Source organism: Dipodomys spectabilis, unplaced genomic scaffold, assembly GCF_019054845.1.
Source record: "Dipodomys spectabilis isolate Male_0828 unplaced genomic scaffold, ASM1905484v1 ptg000001l, whole genome shotgun sequence".
NCBI lineage: Eukaryota > Metazoa > Chordata > Mammalia > Rodentia > Heteromyidae > Dipodomys > Dipodomys spectabilis.
In genome coordinates, this window is record NW_024870678.1 from 17,889,587 (window position 1) to 17,908,148 (window position 18,562).

The 18,562-nt window shown below is 37.2% G+C and overlaps 1 protein-coding gene across 1 annotated transcript in view; it reads left to right on the top strand.

Annotated features, from left to right (window-relative positions):
• The window catches only part of Lama2 (laminin subunit alpha 2), a 556,565-nt gene that overhangs the window by 518,393 nt on the left and 19,610 nt on the right, over positions 1-18,562 (top strand). Inside the window, exons 53-59 of the mRNA XM_042696100.1 lie at positions 329-467; positions 1,638-1,649; positions 5,006-5,126; positions 7,368-7,544; positions 11,271-11,419; positions 17,635-17,811; positions 18,294-18,441. Coding sequence (XP_042552034.1) covers positions 329-467; positions 1,638-1,649; positions 5,006-5,126; positions 7,368-7,544; positions 11,271-11,419; positions 17,635-17,811; positions 18,294-18,441 — 923 coding nt within the window. The remainder of the gene's footprint in view (positions 1-328; positions 468-1,637; positions 1,650-5,005; positions 5,127-7,367; positions 7,545-11,270; positions 11,420-17,634; positions 17,812-18,293; positions 18,442-18,562) is intronic.

Consider the following 18,562-nt stretch of genomic DNA (forward strand, 5'->3'; position numbering starts at 1 on the left):
AAGAGAACAGAAACTGCTGTATAGCTATACATTGAAACATTGAAACACAGCTTGGCCATTAAAAAATGTAATAATAACCTGTTAATATACTAAAGAAGTGAACATTGGTTTGTTATCACTGGGTTCAACATATTACTTTTATGCTCTATCTTGTGAATAGTTCAATAATGATTTTATTGTTATTTCTGCAACTATTAAATGGTTAAATATAATTCAAGTGCTTGAAAAAGTTAGTGTTAATTTGAAAACTGAAGGTGACTTTAATTATCAATATAGGTGTGGTTGTCACTACTCAAGTTAAATGATTAATTTTCTATATTCTTTACAGCTAACATATCAATTGTAGATATAGACACTAACCAGGAAGAGAACATAGTAACTTCATCTTCTGGAAATAACTTTGGCCTTGACTTGAAAGCAGATGACAAAATATACTTTGGTGGCCTGCCAACTCTGAGAAACTTGAGGTAATTTAGTATATATTTAAAGCTAACACTTAAGTTTTAATTAAATGGCCATTGTGCTCACTAAAGAGATTAAGTTTAATTATAATAGGAATGTCATGTAACCTTTAGCTGAAGAAAGGCCTAATCAAAAAAAAAATTATGTTACACATTAGAACAACATCAGGATTTAGAAACTAAAGGATTGATTTGACATCTTTGTTGAATAAATCAATTTGAATCACTATTTCCCTTATAATCCTTCTGAAAAGAATTCCGAAAACAATTAGAGGTAGAACCCAGAGTTGAACGTGGATCTTATAATTGCTGTTCAATGGAGATAATGGCAATCTGACAGTTCTTAGTGTTCTGAAAATTAGTCAGTGTTCCAGGATACTATGAGTATAACCTATTTTATTGATAAGCATTAGCATTATAATGGCATATTGGAGCTCTGGGGTATGCCAAATACTATAATTACATTCATTATTCTTACGCCTGTGCTGACATTTTAAAATAATTTTATATATGAGAAGACATCATTTGCACATGGTTAAGTCAATTCACAAAAAAATCTCTATAAAAGTCATAAAATATTTTATGATGCACTATTTAATTTATGTTGTGTTTATGGAAACATAAAATAATATACATTTATTGCTTATGATAACACATAATCAATAAAACCTATAATACCTATTAGGTACTTGATAAATGTTAATTGAATTCAATTAGAATAGAAGTTGAGCCAGGTGCTGGTGGCTCATGCCTGTAATCCTAGACACTCAGGAGGCTGAGATCTGAGAATCATGGTTCAAAGCCAGCCTGGGCAGGAAATTCTGTGAGACTCTTATCTCTAATAAACCACTAGAAAACTGGAAGTGGCACTGAGGCTTAAGTGGTAGAGCACTTGCTTTGAGCTACAGAGCTGAGTGATAGAGCCCAGGCCCAGACAGAGTTCAGGCCCCACGACCAGCAAAAAAAAAAAATCAGGATTACAAAGTAAAAATTTCCCAAGAAAAAAAATATGACTAATAGACATTTTTGAATTCTAATTTCACTTCTATTTTCTGTTTTGTCACCTTGTTTTCAATGACTTTTAATACATTTATTGTTAAAGTTAATTGATTTATGATATGAAAAGGCAATTTTAAGTAAATCATGTCTTTTTTTTTTCTCTTCCCTTTGACTTAGTATGAAAGCCAGGTAAAATTTAAATTTATGCATGCCTTGTTTGAGCGCATGGGTTGGGCAAATGTGGCTTCTTAGATAAAGCAGCAGTGCAGAAGCAAAGCGACACCTATGCAGCTTTTCTTCATAGCACATTTCACAAGCAAATACACTGTAAAAGAGTTCTGCTGCTCTGTGCTGACAATGATACTGCTGCTTACACACCAACTGGGTTGCTACTTGAGGTGTTTCACCAGCGGTGATAGCGCTCCACAGCTTACACTTTCAGCCCTGCGTGCCTTGCCCGCCGGAGACCAGCATCATGGGCGGCTGGTCAAGCTCATGGGTGTCCACTGGCTCTGGGTAAAAGAATAAAGATGGTCTCTGGGGTTAGACCCCAGATAATGGCCTCCTTGGTACCATGCTGTGTGTTCAACACTCCATCTGGGCTCTCTAAATGCTTACCACTGCCTTGTTGCTTTTCGCAGGCTTGCAAATATGCATTTATATGACCTTTGGCCATCTTGTCAAAATTGCTTATTGATTGCCGTCTTTATTTAGAATTAACTACAGAGCCAGATGAAAAGATTCTTTGAAACTATAACATTTCAAACAAATGTTTTAATTAGCAGTGAAGAAGTTTATGGTCCATCCCCCCCCAGCTTCTCAGAAATATTTTAGTTCTTGCATACAAACAGGCATTAACAAGAATTAGCAGCCTCTGTTAAGTGGCTGATCAAACCAAGATATGCAGAACTGGCATACTCTGGCCAGAACTAAAGTTTGGATTGGGGCATTTCCCGACCTAATTGTGCCAGATTTCTGCACCAGAGATAATGAAGCTGAACTGATCCCAAAAATGGTTAAGGCAAAGGCCAAACTTCTAATACCAAAAACTAGAAAATATAGAAAATGGTGAAAAGGGAGAATGAGGTGTTTTATAATATTATTATAAAACCAGCAAAGTCATGTTTGTGGAGATGATTAAAAGGCAAGATTGCCCCCTTAGTAGAAATATATGTTGATACAACTCAAAAATGGCACCATGTAGTTCCGTAATTATGTCTGTGAGTGGAAACCTTCAGGAAAAAGAGATCCATAGTCACCTTTAAATCCATCACCACTTCATTACTCGCCTTTTGTGATCTTCATTGCGTTGTACCTGTGAAATCATTATATTTTTTAAGTGATTCCTTTTATTTTTATGAAACAATGAGCTTGTAGCAGTGATTTACTTCAGTGATAAAACTTTCGAAATAAAAATGATGAATCTGGTTTCCCCTGAAGGGAAATATGGAAGCCAAGGGAACATGGCAACTGAAATGCACCCCTTCTCTTTCCTTTGTACAAGAAGGGATTTATGCAATCTCCCTGCCCTCCAGATCCACTTGTTCTTCATAATGATTCACTAAAGGAACAGAGGAAACAAGGGAAAATGGTCACAGAAAATATAGATGTTCCAGAGAGAGGGGTGGCAAAGGAAGAGAAAAGTATTTGACATAAATCCAGTCACCTGATACACACTACCAAGGTCTAATTTTCCTACCTATTTTTTCTCTTGCCATGTATTTCTAATTAAGATGTAAAAGAGAAATTTGGCATCCACGGCCAGTGAGGACAGAATCATTACCCTTTCAAGTACAATACTGGTGCCTGTTTGATACTTTCTCCAGATATTAATTAATACCATACAAGGAAAAATACATTATGTGTCCCTACATTGCGCCACTGTTCAGTATAATCACTAGTCACAGAGACTATTTAACTTTAAACAAATAAACAGCAGTAATTATTCAGTTCCTCATTAGTGCAAGTTATATTGTACATCCCATTTGGCCACAGAATTCAAGTAACACTAAATTGGACAGCGCATTACAGATTTTATCCATCATCATAGAAATCTCTGCTGAATATCACAGTTACAAATTCATCACCATGTAAATCCTGCTACTTCCTATGGCGTGAGCTTTTCCATGTTCTATGCTCTTCATTAATGTGTCTCAACTTTGCAAATTGATATCATCATCATCACCATCATCATCATCATCATTATGCCTATTTCATAAACACAACGTTATAGAGAAGTCAAGTCACTTGTATAATGTAACACAGTAAATCAGAACAAGAGCTAAGAATTCATTTTCTTCTAGCCTATCATCTCTTCTGTCTTCTTTCCTCTCTTCTTTCCTCCTCGTATCTTCTCACTTCCTGTACCTTCCTTCAACTTCCTTTCCTTCTCTTTTCCTACTCCATCTTTTCTATCTGCTGTCCTCTCTCTGTCTCTCTTTATGTCTTCTCTCTCTTTCCCTCACTCTTTTACTCTCTTTGGTTTTTGTTTGCTTAAGATAGGGTCTTATAACCCAGGCTGACCTAGAAATTACTACATAGTTCAGGCTGGCTCCAAACTTGTAATCCTCCTGTCTTTACCTTTAGAGAGCTAGGTGGCACCTGCCATCATATCTGGTACAAATAATTCCTTTTTTTTCTAATCTGCTGACACATTTGTTCCATTTTAAGAAATAGTAAGTAGAAAGCAAACATTCAAATATAGTTTTGTTTTGAAGCTACTTTTCAACATTTTTGCAAAAACTAAATGTGTATGTTTCACATTCTGATGCGTAATTTTTCTATTGTTCCAAATATAATACAAACATTAGGGTCAATCTGAAAGCTAACTTGAAAAATATCTATATTACAAACAGTCTAGTAAAGAAGAGTGCTTCTTGGACATTTCTTAAAAATGTATAGTATTATCATATTTATCAGCCACTGCTTCCAAAAAAAGTGTCAATAAAAATAATTTTTGAAGTTAGAATGTGCTTGCTTATTTTACCCTAAAACTTATTTTTTTATCTTATAAAGAAACCTATGATTGTAATAGGAAGTATGTAATATGTAAAATAAGTATATATAAGCCACTCTTCCTCTTTGACAAATTCAGAAGTAATTTTAAATAAACATTTCCAGATATTTTTTCCTAAAGTTGTCTGAAGATGTTTATGTATGTAAGAAGGGACTTTTTGTCTATAATTTGATTATGCTGCCTGCATAATTACCTTCTCTACAATGGAAAACTAAGCACTCATTTCATTATGCACATGAAGTATTAATAAATCAATTAATTCATGTAGCTTGTGTTGAAATATTCAGGTTATTTTTTTAAGAGGAGGAGAACTCCATCAAGACCTCTCTGCACAATGGCATTAACACCCCCTCACTGGCAGAGGATGGAAAGCAGATTGCTGGGTACATGTGAACGCGTGTGCAGTTTGCTAGACATGGACCAGCCTGTGTATTTGCTCCAATGCTTCCTGCCAGTGGTCAAAGGCTACTCTGCTATCATTGCTGTAATGATAATGCTTTTGTTTGTTTTCTATTTGACCATTCATTAGGCCAGAAGTGAACGTGAAGAAATACTCTGGCTGCCTCAAAGATATTGAAATTTCAAGAACTCCATACAATATCCTCAGCAGCCCAGATTATGTTGGTGTTACCAAAGGATGCTCACTGGAGGTGGGACTGTTCAAAGTTTTTCCTAAACACATTCCCATCATATATGACCTAGTTTCTTTTTCTAATGATAGATCCTCTGTTCATATAGTTTAAACTTCTACTGATCCTGGTTGTGACACAGTACAAATGATAAAATAAGACTTGAATAATGATTAAAGACCTGAAGTTGTAACCTATTTCCAAAATGGTTAGCTCTTCAGTGTGTAGCATGTGTCTTCAATAGTCATATCCCCTCTGGTTCCATCATGTTTTCTCTATTTTACATTCATTTTATCTTTCAGTATTATATATGGCTTTATTATTAATATGACTCCTTTTTTCTAGACTGTTTAAGCAAACAGCAATAGTAACATCTACCATAGTCATTGGTGTTCAATTTCTTGTCCACAGCTGTAAAGTCTAGCCCCTCTGTCTTGGAGATTACATAGATGAGGACCTGTGACATCAATTCTGCAGATGTGTGTGATAGGAGTGGAAAGTTCTTGGGCCTCTTGTCACTAGCATATCCTAGAGGCCCTCTGATTCCTCTCAACTGTTCTGCATTTTTCTTTAGTTGAGGCTGAGCCATAGGTGAGAAAGACTCAGGGCATACCTCTGTTCTTTTAAAATAGCTATAAGCCAAAGCCACTGGGCAACAACAGACATTTGCATGACTTTCATGAGAACTCAGCAGTGATGAGCTTCGCGAAAACAAGAGAAGGTTAAATATATCGCTCTTATCCATTTTAATTACCCACACGATATGACTCTCACTTTTGGCTGCTTCTTCTAATCCAATTATTTTTATAGAGCTCAAGGAAATGAAGAGAGGACAGGAAGGGAAAAAAAGGTGAATCTGTCTTCTGAGCACTGAGTTTAGAGACTAGAAGAGAACTTTCATGGTCTTCACTGCTCATAGCTGCAGGCTCCAATTTAAAATCGGGAATAGATACCCACTCTGAATTTAGGAGTAACTCAGAAAAAGAAAATACAAAAGGAGTCAAAACTCTAAGGATTCATTCTGGCTTCTTAAATAAAATTTTACTGTGAGTTTTAATCTTCAAAACTAACTCACATACACATTCACAAGATATCTACACACAGATGGAAATGAATAGCCTGTGTGCATAGAAATGATACTTCTTTCTTAAGGCATATTTTAGTAACCAGGAATTATTTTATAAGCAAACCATGAGGCAGAAAGTTGACGTGGATAAATATTGAAAAATCCACACAAGAGTTTTATCTTAACAATCTAAAACTCCCTAATTTAAAAATTAGAATAGAAGGTAGATTATACATTTTACCAACTCTGGTGTCATTTCAACTGAGCTTGAAACACTATACAGAGAAAATAGCCCACATGAAAGCAGCCCTTGATTTTACTCCAGCAAGATCCAGGACTTTACAAATGAATAGTTCAAACACTGTAAATGCCTGACAACAGGAACATGCTTAAATAATTCCAGTACATCCGTAGCTTTTAGTGACCTCCAGCCATGGAAAGTGATGGTGACCTATATGTTTGCTGTCAGATATCCCCCGCATATTTATATGACTATGTCTATTGTGATTCACTTTAAAGATAAGGAGGAGAGAGAGAAAGAGGCCAGGCTTGTGAAATGCAAAACAAGTTGAATGGCTAAATTAGAGAATGCATGGCTTTGGGATAGAGGATGTCACTCTGAAGTACAACTGCATTCACTGTATAATCTTCAGAAACAATGGTATTATTTTCTAGACTCTATAGTGTTTAGGTTGATTTAGGTTGCATTTGATTTTTAGAAATTATTCTAGGAACTGCTCATTTAACAGTAATGAACATCTCTTCTGTGGGCTTGTCAAGAGGAAAAATACAGACATGAACCATGGTTATATTCCTCTTTAAGACACACAAAAAATAATTGCTAGCGTATATTCCAGGAATGCACGAGAGTATTTTCAAGGGATACCAGAAAGACAGGTTTAAACTGAAAGAATAACATTATCTGATCAATGAGGCCCTTCTAGTTTAAACCAAACGTCCTGAACTAAAAGCAGAGGTCAAAACTTTGGTTTTAAACTATATTTCTCAGAAGATTCAAAGATATAACTGGAAATATATTTCTTCAGCTGCTCTCCACCTTTCCATGTCACTGTGTGTTTAAGTGCTTTCTAGACCTACAGTGTATTTCGTGACATTGCATGTATTAAGGGCAAATGAGATAAGAGATTAACCTGAATATTCACTTATAATCATTGCTTCTCTTTGTTTACTCATAGAATGTTTACACAGTTAGCTTCCCCAAGCCTGGCTTTGTGGAGCTTCCCCCTGTGCCAATCAACATAGGGACAGAAATCAATCTGTCCTTCAGCACCAAGAATGAGTCTGGAATCATTCTCTTGGGAAGTGGAGGAACCGTGGTGGCACCCAGGAGGAAACGAAGGCAGACTGGACAGGTACTCACAGCTAGGCAGTAAACCACTTCCTGTAAAGTCCAAAGAATTCAGCTTAATTGCTTTTACATTTGAGATTTGTATTATTTATTTCAACTATCGTCTTTTGGCTAACTGAAAGAGTCCCTTTGTCCATGCTGGCTTCTATTTCTCTCGCGTCATCTTCTAAGGGCAATTGGACTCTAGATTTTCCTGTTGGTCACTTTCAAGGGCTGAGACACACTTGTAATTGCCCCATGCTTCACTTACATGCATAAAAAGGGAAGTTTCAAATACATCCAAATTACCTTAATCTTTTTATTTTTCTCTTTAGCTTCTTGCCATATAGATGTTCTTCCAAGATCTATTAAGTTTAAATGTCAGTTTCTTCTAGGATCAGTTTCCTAGTGATCATAGCTGAGGTGATGTAGTCTATTAGAGACTGACCATTCTCACCCTCTCTGGACAGAAAAGAGTAGAAAATGTACCTGGGGTGGGAAAAGGCATACAAAGCCCTCAGGCATGCAAAGTTGTAGCCCAAGCTCACTCAAGGATGCTAAAACCCAACCTGAAGACCATCTATTGTATAAGGATGTGAATGTGAAGATGTACATCACTTGCTTCTGCTAAAATCCCTCACCCTAGCAGACTTAGGCATCAGAACTCTTCCTTCTGGTGGACTTTCTTCAATATCTTCTGCATTGTGTTTTAAATGTTAGTCATTCCACTTCATCTAGTGAGATGGTTCATAGAAATTACCTAATCTGCCATTATCAGAAGATGGAATCTTAAAAAAAATTCCCTTAAATATGCAGACATCTTTGTGAATCTCATCATGCATTTAGTTGTATGGTTTTTAATTAACATTAGAATTTAATATTTAGTAATCATAATACTAGATGACAAAATTTTATCCCTTTCCTTACAAAGAAAAAAAAAATCCTTTACAAAATATGTGAGGATAGAATCAAATAGTCTATAACCATATGCGTCTTGAATTATCTCAGGAATGCAGACGCAAGTTAAGATTTTTTAATTAAAAAATCATATAATTATCTCAATGTAATAAAAAACACTGAGTAAAACAACTTTATGATTTTAAAACAATACATAGTATATAGCCAAGCATAGTGGATCACATCTATAATTCTAGCTATTTGGGATTCTGATAGCAAGTGGATTGTGGTTCCAGGCCAGCCCACACTAAAAATGTTCACAAAACTATACCTCAACAGAAGAATATATGATATAATATACCTGGTATCTAATCCATGGCTGCAAGTATGAAATAGAAAGAACACAGCATTCTAGTGGCAGTTAGAGGGTGGAGGATGGTTTAGCAATAGAACATTTGTGTAGCTAGGAAAAAGCCCTGAATTACATATAAAAACATAAATGAACAAATAAAGAAATATATTAAGTTAAACTAAGAAGGAACTTTCACAGCCATCTATACAAACACTAAATTCACGTACTATTGGTAGTGAAAACATTAAAAGACATGCTAGAAAATGAAGCCCAAGAAAATTGATGGCTGATTTTTTGCACTTATTTTCTTGAGTACAATAAGAAAAGAGCAAATAAATATGGTACAAAATGAAGATAATGTATAATTTTTGAATAAATATAAAAATTAGACATCAGCCCTATATGGAAAAATTGTAAAGGTTTTTGGGGTTTTTTGTTTTTGTTTTTGTTTTGTCCAGTCTGAGTTCAAATTGCAATCTTCCAAATCCCTTCCCTAGTATCTGGGATTACAGGTTTGAACAAAGAGGACTTTTAATCATTGCAGCTCAAAAAAATAAATAGCTGCCATCACTTGGTAAATGACTTAGCACTGTCTTTAAAGTTAAACATATGTGTGTGCTACAAATGTAGACCCAAATTCTTACCTACATGTACAATGAGGCATTGCAAGAATACTCATAGAAGCATTTCTGATAGAAGAAAAGCTAGAGATAACATGAAAATTTATCAACTGGAGTAGTAGTAACAAGTGAAAATTAAGACAACAGGGATGAAATAAGCTAAATAAAAATGAAATGCAATGTGCTGTATCATGTCCTTTCTGTTAGATTTCTAATACAAGAAGCAATAAACAACATATTGTTACATGCACATAGTAGTACATATTGCTTTTTTCAAAAATTTTTTAATTTGGATATAGTAACCATAAATTCCATATTACCTCTGAGATAGATAAGTAGAAAGATGGAATCTGCAAGAAACTTCTAGAGAACAAAACACTTTTCTGACTACATGGTTGATGTACAAGCAGATTTTACTTTGCAGTGTGAATTCAGCTTCTTCATGAACTTGCATGCTCTTAGGATGTGAGGAATGTATCCGATAGTCATAATGCAAATTTTTTTGTAAAAAGAGAAAAAAATGTTCCCATTTCTCAATGCACATAATAATCACTGAATAAATATGAAATATGAATGTCCCCTTAAGACCTTTATCCTTTAATCCAAAAAAAGTAAAATTCTTTTCTCAGTCTTACAATTGATAAGCTGGTTGTAATAATACCAGATGAAACATTCCGAAATAGATTTACAGTAAAAGATATTTGTTCCTTTGGACATTGCCAAATATCTTCAGCCTTAGATTTCAGAATAGTTCTGAAACCAGAATTTGTTCCTCTTAAAACTATTAAAATAAGAAAACCATTCAGCACTAAATTCCTAATTCAGTTTGGTGAATTAGAAATTAATGTCCCAGAATTTTAATACTAATGTGTTTAAAAATCACTTGTTAGTTGCTCCTGAAAGAGGAAACGATGTTAAATAGTTGGAGTCTGTAGTAGCATCAGTGCTTATGAAGTTGACATCTTTTATACTTGCAAACTAAGTAAGTTTTGACACCCAGAGGGTCTTTGGTTGTTGTGGTCTTCCTAATGAGTTTAAGAAATCAAACAACCCTTGAGAACTTTGTAGGCAAGAGGTTGCTGGTGGCTTCTTAGAGATATGGTGACTGTTGATCCAGGCGCTCAGTATGTTTTGTGCCAGACTTAGGGCTAGGAAATGACTTAGTTTAATTATTGAAGGCATGATGATGGTGACACATACCATTGCTGCCACCACGGATCCCTTGCAGAAGACTGAGTGATCAGGCCTAGTACCGTTCAAGAGAGGGAGCACACAAGGCATCAGCTTTGGGGATGAGGATGGCATACAGGCCTCCTGGGGCTCATAAGCAGATATCAAAACCATACTGGTTGCTATGGTAACCGCAGCACAAAGAAAGCAAGCCGACATGTTTGTGGATGAAAATTGTCTCCCTTCTTTCTAAATGTAGACGACAAGTTACATGTTTGTAATAGCAATCTATCCCCTAGTCATGAGAACAAATTAACGTCTAAACACTCAAGATGTCATGAGGTAGAGAATCAAAAAGCTGACTGCCAGAAACTAGCTATACTATACCTGCAACTATACTTGCACGTTTAAAGGAGAAGAATTTTATTGACCTCCTTTGTTTTCTGATGGTTTTGTAAGTTAAAGGACCAGTGCAAGCGCCGCTGTCATGCTCAGATTCACAAACTTGGTTGGCCTCGAACTGCTACTCAACACCTCTGCCAACAAGCAGAAGTGGTTGATGACCAAAACTATCTTTCCAGCTGTTTCACCAACTCTGTCGTAGAAAATATCAAGTGTTAATGTCTTGTCTAAGCTGTTGGAGCTTTGGTTCTGTCTGAACATCTCAGGCTAAGTCATAGGTTTAATCTTCCCTATGTATTGCTTGTTGCAGGCCTATTATGCCATATTCCTCAACAAGGGTCGCCTAGAGGTGCATCTCTCCACTGGGACACGAACAATGAGGAAAATTGTGGTCAGACCAGAGCCAAGTCTGTTTCATGATGGGCGAGAGCATTCTGTTCACATGGAGAGAACCAGGGGGTAACTGCACCACTAGAGTACTTACCTTTGGAACTGTTATTAACTTCTTTTGCCAGCAGGAGTCAACGCCTAAACCTCTGTGTTTGTGGAAACACTATGCATTACAAACGTGAGACAGTAGCTTAATTTCCTTTTCTTTGCTCTTCATGTTTCAGGAACCTAATTTACCTGGTTGGGCCCTTAGGAATTCTGCTCTTGACATTTTCATTCTGTGCAGTTCTCCTCTCTGCCTGTGGAGCAACTAAATGTATGTTCCCAAGCTATAGAAAGGAAAAAAATCCTTCCCTCCTGAAGCATTCTCTTCTGCAGTCAGGTTTTCACCTAGTGAAACACACAGCAGGGCTTGAGGCCAGCCAACAGCCATTGGCAGCTGTGATTTCATTCAGGTTCCAAAGCAGTTATGGCAGCTGCTTCAAAACCTGTCACAAAGATCCAGCCCGCAGCAGTGGCCGCTGCAGGACCTCCTGAGCCTCCTACAGGTGTCTCATCTCTGCTTTCCCACTCTCCAGGTGCACAGGGTCCCTACAGTAGCTTTGGAAGGAAACAGGTAAAGGACAGAAGGAACATGGAGGTGGCCCTGAGATTCATTCATGCAGGAATGCTCTCTACACATTCCCCAGGGCACTCCCCTTCCTCAATCCCATCTGCCCGGAGCCTAGGAATTGACCTTTATATGGGGGAAAAACTGATTTCTCATTCTGTACCATGTTGCCATGCTTTCTATTACTTTACTGAGAAAATCATCTGCATTTTTTTCATCAAAATATTGTACAACTCAGAGAAATAATTCATTTAGAAAGAGAATTAGAGAAAAACAACGATAACAGAAACCTAGAGGCTTTAGGGGCCTCAGACCTCCAAACTAGCAATCCATCTATTAAACTGAAGGCAAACAAAAGAAAACAAATCTAATGATACCTCAAAATGCAAAGAATTCTTTTAAACTCAACAAGAGGAAAAATGTGTAGCAGTAATTCAAATAACAATTGCTATTTTATAGTTCAACACCTATATTTTCTAATTATCCTCTCGTGTGGATAGCAGTTTAGATAAGTAATAAGCATTTCTTATTGTCTAAGTAAATAAAAGAAATATTCTTTGGCTCATTTCATTATTATTATGTCGAGCATTCTGTTGTGAGCTGAACTGACAGCAAGCATTCATGCCAAGTGTCTAACTAACTGAGCTGTTTAGAAACCATGATTAAGACAAATGAGGCATCAATATGTGGACAAACAGAACTTTTACTAACCTAATGGATAGACGTGGAGCCATGATTTCTGAGGAGAAAGGCAGGCTAAATTTTCTCATTTATATTTTAGGAAATGCTTTAGAATACGGATTTTGTACATCTTCCAGGCTAGAGCTTAGGCTATGTGCCAAACTGTAGTTCTTATTGCTCTCTGAAAGTCTTCCAGTTCAAAGAACTTCAACTAGAAAAATGCAGATTTGAGAAACATGATTGACTACAAAGCACCTGTAATACGTCATTTTTGCAGGAAAACAATTATGAAATTCCCAAATGCATTCAATGTTGTACAAAGCTGTCCTTCTAACAGGTGTCTCTCCAAGTAGGGTGTTTTGTTATGCCAACTTCACAGCTGTTGACCATCAATCTAACCTTCATTTGATTACGCTCAGTGTATAGTACATGCCTGAAAAACCGGTCACTCGGTTAATTGGCCATATAAACAAACAATTTTGCCATTCACTGTTAATTACAGAATAATATATTGGACATATTAGTGTGTAGTCACTGAACTCTGTGCCAAAACAGGAACATATTTGGTACCATAATGGCTTCCTTTGTACTTTAAGGTCAAAACATAGTGACCATCTACTTCAGAAGCATATACCACACAACACTACATTAACCAGAGATCACTAATGCCAGATGAACTTCTGAGGCATTCTAATTAACATACATCAATTGGCTGGTGGATGATCTGGCTCAAATACTAAACCAATATGGTCTTTAATCATTCTAAATGATGGAGCCAGGTTTTAAACAGAGATATTTGACTTTAATGTCTCCATATATGCTTGGACATGTATTTATTCTTCATTCTTATCCTTCCATTTTTTTGTATGTCTGTCCTGGGGCTTGAACTCAGGGCCTAGGCACTGTCCATTAGATTTTTTTGCTCAAGGCTTGCATTCCACTACTTGAGACACAGCTCCACTTACAGCTTTTTGATTGTTAATTGAAGAAAAAAGCCTGACAGGCATTCTAGCCCAGGCTGGCTTCAAACTTTGATTCTCAGAGCTCAACCTCCTGAGTGGCTAGATGATAAGCTTGAGCTGCCAGTGCACAGAGTCTTAGCTTTTCTAATAATGATAAAAAAAAAAAGTTATATCTCTTCATGCTGATTATGATGTACTATTACTGTTTTAGTAATAGTACTCTTCTCAGACTATAAATGCCAATCAATCATCATTTATTTTCTTAAAACCCTAGATAATTCTATAATACCATCTTGTAAAATTAGTAGGTTTTTTTAACCCAATTGTGAGAAAAGCTTCTCAAGACGAACCTTCTCTCCCTTTCTGCCTCTTTTTACCACTCCTTTCTACTTGGCTTTCCATTTGTATCTCTTCCTCTTGAAAAGTCCTATTAATCACTTTGTATTCTAAATTCTTTTTTACTTCATTGATCCCTGCCTTTCAGAACAACTTGGCCCTCTTGTCCTTCTCCTGAGAGCCACCATTCTAACTCCATGAAACATTAGGTTCTGATGGTCTGACTTAGCTCCTTAGGTTACATAAACAATTGAGTTGTTTCTCTTTTGTCAAGGCATTCCACACATGGGTACTGAACATGGGTACTAAAAAGCCCTGAAATCACAGTATATATTTTGGAAGTAATTTAGGGTTTTCAGAATGATATAATCTGGACATTTAAATGCAAGTATTTTCTCTTTTATCCTTTAAAATGTCTTCATTCAGAACAATTGGATTTTACCTTTATCTTATTTTTAATATGAACTACATACAGAAAGACGCATCTTTTAAAATCCAATTGGTGATGACTTTGAGCAAAAATATTGGACCAAAATTCCTAACAATAAGGAACAGACTGTAGGGAATAAAATATTTGATTATGAAATCCTAAGAACCAACCACTGAAATTTTACAAGAAAATAATAATACACTTGGCCAGTAACATTATTATTGGGTAATGAAATGTTTATTTGATGTTTTCCTCAGAGTAGTCTTTCAATAAAATTATTATTAAGACTAAAAGAGAAAATAAAAAATAAATCATGAGAATTATAATGGATATGTTGTGAATGTCTTCCTCTAAAAAAAGAACCAAACTATTTAGATTTGGTGCTCCTAGAATGTAAACTGCAAGCAGGATTCAGCAATAGTCTTCACCAGGCACTGATGGCTCATGCTGTAATCCTAGCTACTCAGGAGGCTGAATAGGGATTCCAGTTTGAAGCCAGCCCAGACAGATTCTTCGCACTATGGCTCAAGTGGTAGAGCAATAGCCTTGGGCACAGTCTCAGGGACAGTGCTCAGGTCCCATGGTCAAGCTCTACCACTAACCAAAAATAAATGCCCGCATTAAAGTAACCGCAAACCAAACCCTAAAAATTCACATTTTCCAAATTTGAAGTAGGCATTTTTATCTCCATTTTATAAGTGAGTGATAAAACTGAATGAAAACTGAGCATAATTAAATATATACCTTGACAAGGTTACACTGCTAGTGAGCTTCGTGCTAGTACTTAATTCCAGTCTGTTCTTTCTATCCCCCCCCCCCCAAAAAAAAGAATAGTAGACACTACGGAGTCTACTCTAGAAATAGGAGCAAACCTGCTTCTTTAAAAGTAGAGTAGAGACTTACTCTCCTTGGGCCATCTTTAATAGAGACTTAAAACTTGTTAAAAGATTCAAGAACAGTGTTAGTAGAAAGACTACATTCAGCCCAAAAGGAGAAAGAAGAAAGGAGATGTTTCTCACAGTCACACTTTCCCCAGAAGTGACTAGTTTTCTGAATGTGCCATAAACAACTGGTCGTCCTGACAATGATATTGAATCGCCTGATTTTTTCCAACACATCTTTCCAAAGTCTAAAAAAAGCTCATTTTCCCTAAATTCCCTTTGAAACTCAATCTGATCTGTCTGCTCAATATCCATGAACAATGACCCTTTGAATTATGGCAGAATCCATTTTTTCTAGCCCTCTTTTTTTAGGGGGAGGGAGTAATTACTGGGCCTTGACTTGGGATCTAAACATTCTCGCTCTGCTCAAGGCTGGAGCTCAACCGTTTGAGTCACAGCTGCACTTCTGGCCCTTTTTTTGTTTTGGGGTTTTTGTTGTTGTTGTTGTTTGTTTTTGGGAATCTATTAGAGATAAGAGTCTCATGGACTTTCCTGCTTATGCTGACTTTGAACTGCAGTCCTCAGATCTCAGCCTGCTGAGTAACTGGGATTACAGGTATAGGTCACTTGTTGCATAACCATTGTACTTACTATTTCATTTTTTAATATATTTTATTATTATTTGTGTTTGTGCACACGCATGTGTATAGGTATATGTGCGTGTACGCGCATGCATATGCCATGAAGTCCTGGGGCTTCAGGCCCAGGAAGACCCCTGAAGTCCTGGGGCTTCAGGGCCTGGGCATTGTCCCTGAGCTTTTTGTTCAAGGCTAGTGCTTTATCATGTGAGCCACAGCTCCACTTCCAGCTTATTTGCTTATTTGTTTGTTTGTTTTGGTGGTTAACTTGGAAATAAGAGTTTCATGGACTTTCTTGTTCCAGGTTGGCTTTGAACTGCATTCTTCAGATCTCAGCTTCCTGAGCACCTAGGTGCTAGCCACCAGTACCCGATTTTCTTGTTTTTTTGTTAAATGATGTATATTATTGAACAAAAGATTCTTGTTGTGATATTTCCATACATACATATGGTCAAATTTACCCCCTCAATTACTTTTCTTAGCTCTTCCTCCCCCTCTCTTTTTATTGCAACTTATAGTAGGTTTCATTGTTCTATTCTCACTTATTATTCTCATACATATATATATATACATATATATATATATGTATATATATATATCTCAAGGTAAATTCACTCCTGGGTGTCAACTCAGAGCACTACTGGCCTATTTATTATGTCCAGGTATTTTCATTATTATTATTAATAATAATTGTACAATGGGGGTTAACAATTCCGTAAGTCAGGTTGTGAGTACAATGCTTCTTGGTCAATATCACCCTTCCTTTGTACTCCCCCCCACAAAGAAAGGTATTCATTCTCACTTATAAAATCAAGTATTTTGTCATATTAGTACCGAATTTTTTTGCCCAGAAACTTCAGCTTTCTCTTCCGATAGAAACTAAGTTCTCTGTAATCCATTTATGATCCTGGGGCTAGTGATTAACACCGATGACTAACAGAAGCAGGATGAGTTCTGGGACTAAACTCAAAACCTGCTTCTACCTGCAAAGAGGAAATGCCTTTGGCCATTGTCATCCACAGTGGAACACTGTCTCCCGATTCTTTGCCCAGGGAAACAAGAATTGTTGTGAATTAGTGGCATGAGGGTCTCAATTAGTAGTGTGTGAATTATCTCTCCTAAGCAAATTAGGGAAATTAATGAAACAGCCACTGAAGAAAAAGTATTGCAAGGAATAATTAGCTTAGTATTCTTGCCTGCCTCCTCTTCTATTAAAAAGCCAGCAGCTATATTCTTTCTAAAGTCAACATAAGTGTTTGCTGTAGAATCCTGCAGTCTAAGCTCTCAGGAGTACAGTTTGTCCACTAGCAAGAAGATAATAGCACTAACCCAGAAATCAAGAACCAAACAAAATGTGACCCCATGCTGCGCCAAACCCACTTATCCTTAGGCCATTAGACATTGCTGCATAGACGAAGCCATGGCTGTCACAGGCTCGTGTGTGGGTCAGCAGACTGTGATGGTCACCTCCACCTTAGAAGCTCGTGCTGCAAACTGCACAATTGCCTGGCTTCAGTACATTTTCAGCAGAGTCAATGAGGGGCTTGTGGGACAAATCCTGTAAAGCAACAATGGCTTGGTATAGCCAGTACTTGAGGGACTGAGAAAGGAGGATCACAGGTTCACAAATTTGTCACTGCAGTATGAGCCTCTGTCTCAAAAAAAAAGAAAAAACCTGAAGAAAGTAATTTCCAACTGTGATAATATGATATGAGTTATAGTCACTTATTTTCACTGCCTTATTAGGCTCTTCACTGTCCAAGTCGATGAGGACAAGAGGCATATGCAAAACCTGACGGTGGAACAACCTATTGAAGTCAAAAAGCTTTTCATTGGAGGCGCCCCACCTGAATTTCAGCCTTCTCCTCTTCAGAATATCCCTCCTTTTGAAGGTTGTGTGTGGAATCTTGTCATCAACTCTGTGTAAGTGACTCTCCTCGTGACTATCGTGTTTTAATCAAAAGATGGTCGTTGTACCTGCATGATCCAAAAGTGTGGGTGGGAGCCCTTGAAGATGTATTTAGAATCAGAATGCTGAACTAAGGGTCATAAAAGTGGATTGGTAGAGAATCATTTTCAGTTATATAGGGAAGGGAGACAGCTCACACCTGTAGTCCTAGCCACTTAAGGAAGCTGAGCTCTGAGGATCACCATTGGAAACCAGCCTGAGCAGGAAAATCCATGAGATTCTTATCTCCAATTCACCACCCCAAAGCCAGAAGTGGAGCTGTGGCTCAAGTGGTAGAGCACTAGCCTTGAGCATAAAAAGTTCAGGCACAGCACCCAGGCCCTGAGATCAAGCTCAAAGATTGTCACAAAAGAAAAAGGGAAAGGGAAAAAAAGGAAAGGAGACAATGAAAATGAGCAGGAAATGAAAATCGTTTCCTTTGGCTCTATTCCCTTAGCCCTATGGACTTTGCTCGGCCTGTATCCTTCACAAACGCAGACATTGGTCGCTGTGCTGATCAGAAGCCCCTGGAAGAGGAGAATGGAGTGGTTCCAGCGGAAGTAGTGATCCAGCCTCAACCAGTTCCCACTCCAGCCCTGGCCCATGTGAGTGCTTTATGTGTCATTGCTGCCCTTCTTCAGCATTTGAGTTCTTTTAAGAAAGGAAGTTAGGGGGCTGGGAAGGTGGCTCAGTGGTAGAGTGCTTGGCTTGCATGCATGAGGTCCT